General features: G+C 41.7%; 1 protein-coding gene across 2 annotated transcripts in view; it reads right to left on the bottom strand.

Annotated features, from left to right (window-relative positions):
• Nucleotides 1–4,274: 4,274 nt before the first annotated feature.
• The window catches only part of LOC123513599, a 6,838-nt gene continuing 6,112 nt past the window's right edge, over nucleotides 4,275–5,000 (bottom strand). For both annotated transcript variants that reach the window (XR_006677411.1, XM_045270858.1), the window contains one exon: nucleotides 4,275–4,554. Coding sequence is in view for 1 of the 2 variants with exons in the window: in XM_045270858.1 (XP_045126793.1) it covers nucleotides 4,312–4,554 (243 nt within the window). In the remaining variant the exon portion in view is untranslated. The remainder of the gene's footprint in view (nucleotides 4,555–5,000) is intronic.

Below are 5,000 nucleotides of genomic sequence, written 5' to 3'. Positions count from 1 at the left end.
CTCTCTCTCTCTCTCTCTCTCTCTCTCTCTCTCTCTCTCTCTCTCTCTCTCTCTCTCTCTCTCTCTCTCTCTCTCTCTCTCTCTATCTCTTCAGTGCCCGGTCAGTGTCTACGTATATATATACCAGTGCCAGTAGTATATGAAGTGCCAATGACTGACTGACTGACTGACACGAGGGAAGCAGAAAAAAATGGATCTTGTCACTTATAGACTCACTGACACCACCACAGGGCAGCACAGGACTTCACCACAGATTCATGCAAAAGTCTGTGTTCTGAAACGCTTTGCTATCTCACCACTACTGTGTTCCAAGACTACAGAGATGACTAGCCGGGTTCCCAAGACTGTTTCTCCTGTCAGTAATGTAGAAATGTTGTTAATCTGTCACTCGAAACTTAGAAAGCATAAGATAACTATTTTCCAAGGCTACAGAGATGACTAGCCGCGTTTCCAAGACTGTTTCCCCAGTCAGTAATGTAGAAATGTTGTCACTAGAACCATAAGAACACTACTAGGAACTCTTGTAACTTCAACTTAACTCCCTTTGAAATCAGCAGATATTCAAGTAGAGCCTTTTGAACAGTAGAACCTCCTTTGAAAAGCCTTGCAGCTTCAAATAAACTCCCTTTGAAACATGAAGCACTCTTGAAAACCAGCATAGAATCTTCAGAACTGTAAAATCACCTTTGAAAACCTGTGTAACATCAACTAGAGTCCTCAGAACCATAAAAACACTCTTGAAAACCCTCGTAACTTCAATTAAACCACCTTTGAAATATAAAAACATCTTTAAAAATCAACATAGATCCTTTAGAACTGTTAAACCACCTTTGAAAACCCGTGTAACTTCAATTAATCCCATTTAAACCATAAAAACACTCTTACAGATCCGCGTAACATCAACTAGAGCCTTGAAAACCGGTGTAACATTAACTAGAGCCATTGGAAAGCCTGCCTTTCTTCCCCCTCTGTTCTTAGCGCCATGTTCAGAAACGCTTCCCTCTCTCACCGCGACCATTTTTAAAGACCACACAGACAATTAGACGAGTTTTTAAGAGTGTTTGTTTTGTTGATAATGCAGAAAATGTGTTAACATGTCACTAGAACTGCAGAAACACTCTTAAGAACCTGCGTCACTTCAACTAGAGCCCTTGGAAAATAGACCACAGACACCTTTAGCCGAGTTCCAGAGTGTTTTGCTGTTGATAATGCAGAAAATTTGTTAATATGTCGCTAGAATCACAGAAACAGCCTTAAAAACCCGCGTCACTTCAACTAGAGCCCTTGGAAAATAGTGGATGTGCTGTGAGGCACGGAAGTGTTTCAGAATATAAGCCTTAGGCCGGGAACACACGAGCGACTTTGTAGCGGCACGTCTTGGCACCACGACGAGGTATGTGACTGACTGCTTGTAGCTCAGCCAGTCACAGGTGTGCGCGGGTCCTGACGCAGTCGCGCCAGGCTGTGGCGGGGATGAGCGACAGCACGCCACAGTCGCTGGTCACAGACGCTCGAGTGCACTGGACAGCTTCTAAACAATAGAAAGTCATGGAGAGTTACATCCCCGCCACGATGTGGCGCCACGCCGTGGCGCCACAAAGTCCCTCTTGTGTTCCTGGCCTTGCTCCGTTCCCTTCCCCGACTACCACCACCACCACCACGTTCCCTGCAGGGCTGAACACACGGCCGACAACCCCACAGGACCGACAATAGACAGGTCGGTGGGATTATCGTCCGTTTGGAAGGTCTGAGAAGCGACAGTGGGTGGGACGCGGGGTGTGTGACAGAGAATGAGTTGAGGCTTGGCGGGAAAGAAGATGTGACGACTGATTGACTTGTTGATGGAAAACAAACAGACTGGGTGACGAGAGAGGAGAGTGACTCGAGGCTTGACGGAGAGGAAAGATGCGATTGTTGGCTAATAATTTCGTTAAAACGAGAGATATTGATGAAAAACAGAGTGAATGATGAGAAAAGATGAAAGAAAGAGGTGAATTCTGGCCTATCAAACGAGATTGTGATGGAAAGCAAACTGACTGACGAAAGGGGACAGTGACTAAAGGCTTGACGGAGAGAAAAATGCAACTGTTGGCAAATTTAACATGTGAAACGAGACATTGATAAGTGGGTGACGAGAGAGGACAGTGTAGAGGCTTGGTGAGGAAAGGTGTGACTGTTGACTAAATTGACTTGTAAAATGAAAGAAATTGATGGAGAACAGACTGGGAGGCGAGAGAGAGGACAGTGACTCGAGCTGTGACCATTGGCAAATTAACATGTGAAACGAGAGAGAGATTGATGAAAAACGGACTGGTTGGCGAAAGAGGACATTGACTAGAGGCATGACAGAAAAAAAATGTGATGTGAATGTTGGCAACGTGGCGTGTAAAACGAGAGGCATTGATGGAAAACAGAGTGAATGATAAGAGAGAAAGGAATGATTCGAGGCTTGATGGAAAAAACAAAAAGTGAATTCTACCTTATAAAACTGAAAGATGCGAATTCTGACCTGTAAAATTAAAAAAAAAAAAAACAATGATAGATACAGACTGAATATTGAGAGAGAAAGGAATAATTCGAGGCTTGATGGAAAAAGCAAAATGTAAATTCTACCTTATGAAACAGAGAGAAAGATGTAAATTCTGACCTGTAAAGTGAAAAAAAAAACATTGATAAAAACAGACTGAATATTGAGAGAGAAGAAAGATTTAAGGTTTGATAGAAAGAAAATGTTACTTCTGGCTTATAAAACGACAAACAATGATAGAAACACACTGAATGGTAAGAAAGAGGAAAAATTTAAGGTTTCACTGAAAGAAAAAAAAAAAAAGCGAATTTTGATCTATAAAACGAAATACATTGATAGAAACAGACTGATCAAATAGAAATAGTAGAACATTTATTCATGTGTTAAAAGATTGGATTAAAAGTGCTCTCTCTCTCTCTCTCTCTCTCTCTCTCTCTCTCTCTCTCTCTCTCTCTCTCTCTCTCTCTCTCTCTCTCTCTCTCTCCAAAGCACCAACTCAACCCTAAACATGAAATCCCTATTCTAACCTTTCCCTCTTCTCTCCTCTCCCTTCCTCTCCCCTCTCACTTTTCCTTCTTTACTCCCTTCACTCCCCTCCTCCCTCACTGCTTCTCTCTCCTTCCCTCCTAAGAGACAGGAAAGATTTAAAACTTGAATTAAAATAAAGATGTGATTTCGGGCTTATAAAACGAGAGATATTGACAGAAACAGACTGAATGATAAGAGAGAGGAGTGAATTATGGCATTGATAAAAACAGACTGAGTGACGAAAGAGAAGAATGATTTGAAGCCTTGACTGAAAGAAACAGGTGAATTCTTGCCTGTTAAACGAGAGATATTGATAGAAACAGACTGAGTGACGAGAGAGAGGAATGATTTTATGGGAGTGATGGAAACAGAGTGGGTGACGAGAAAGAAAAATGATTTAGTGGTGTAGAGTAATTTTTAGCGCGTGGAAAAAGTGCAAGAGAGTAACAGAATGAGACTAAAGAATGAGAGAGAGAGAGAGATAGAGAAAAAAGAGTGACTGATACGCGTTTGCACGAAAAAATAAAAACATATTCATTCTGGTGACTATTTGGTGATTTTACACAGCTTCAGAAACTCATGTGGGGTATTAGAATAGTGAAGACTGTGGCCATTAATCTTTTGACTTCCATAGACCCTTGTTAATGTCAATAAAATGGTGTTATCGTAGCCAAACTGTCTAAAATGCCACAAAAATATCCCAAACTGTCTTAAAATGCCCCAAAAACATGCCAAACTGTCTGAAAATACTCTATAAAACATGCCAAACTGTCTTAAAATGTCCGAAAATATGCCAAACTGTCTTAAAATGCCCTAAAAAACATGAGTCACCCCATTCATTCTGGTGACTATTTGGTGATTTTACACAGCTTCAGAAACTCATGTGGGGGATTAAAATAGTGAAGCCTGTAGTAATAGTATTGTTATTATGTACTTATTACTTATTTTATTGTTTTTTTACCTATTAATTTCTTTCCTTTTGTGTGTGAAGGATAAAAAAAACAAGCCAAAACAAATAAAACATTTACTGTGTGAGCGATGATTAATGAAACAAACGTGTCACGTGTCACCAAAACATTATTGCACGAATGGAAGCAGAACAAGGAGACCAGCTCGTGTTCTTTCTCTCTCTCTCTCTCTCTCTCTCTCTCTCTCTCTCTCTCTCTCTCTCTCTCTCTCTCAGATATCCTCTTTCTTTACTTATTCTCTCTCTCTCTCTCTCTCTCTCTCTCTCTCTCTCTCTCTCTCTCTCTCTCTCAGACCTCCTTCTTTCCTTCACTCCCTTCATGAACGTGCGCGTGGCTGGGCGGGCGTGGGTGGTAGCGGCGTGGGTGGTGGTGGTAGTAGGTGTGATCGTGGGTGTAGCCTCCGAGGAAGGGCACTGGGTCTTTCTGGGAGAGCGGCAAGGGAGAGGAGAGAGTGCGTAGGTCCAGGGAGAGTGCGAGAGGAGGGATGAGGCGACGTGGGGTGTGTGGGAGAATGTCCAGACGCACTCCAACCTGTGAGAGAGAGAGAGAGAGAGAGAGAGAGAGAGAGAGAGAGGTTAGTATATATATGTGTGCTATATTTTTTTCCCATTAATACACTCAAAACTTACTAATCCATTTATTACTACCATTACAAACTTACGCTATAACTTCCATTAACCCCTTCAGTACTATGACGTGTTTCCCTATTCATTCTGGTGACTATTTGGAGATTCTCTACAGCTTCAGAAACTCATGTGGGGGATTAAAATAGTGAAGACTGTGGCCATTAATCTTTTGACTTCCATAGACCCCTGTTAATGTCAATAAAATGGTGTTATCGTAGCGAAACTGTATTAAAATGCTCCAAAAACATGCCAAACTGTCTTGAAATGCCCTAAAAAATGTGAATCTCCATATTCATTCTGGCGACTACTTGGTGAATTTATACAGCTTCAGAAACTCATGTGGGGGGATTA

This window comes from Portunus trituberculatus, chromosome 5 (genome assembly GCF_017591435.1).
Source record: "Portunus trituberculatus isolate SZX2019 chromosome 5, ASM1759143v1, whole genome shotgun sequence".
In the NCBI taxonomy this organism is placed as follows: domain Eukaryota; kingdom Metazoa; phylum Arthropoda; class Malacostraca; order Decapoda; family Portunidae; genus Portunus; species Portunus trituberculatus.
This window is presented reverse-complemented; position numbering and strand designations above follow the sequence as displayed.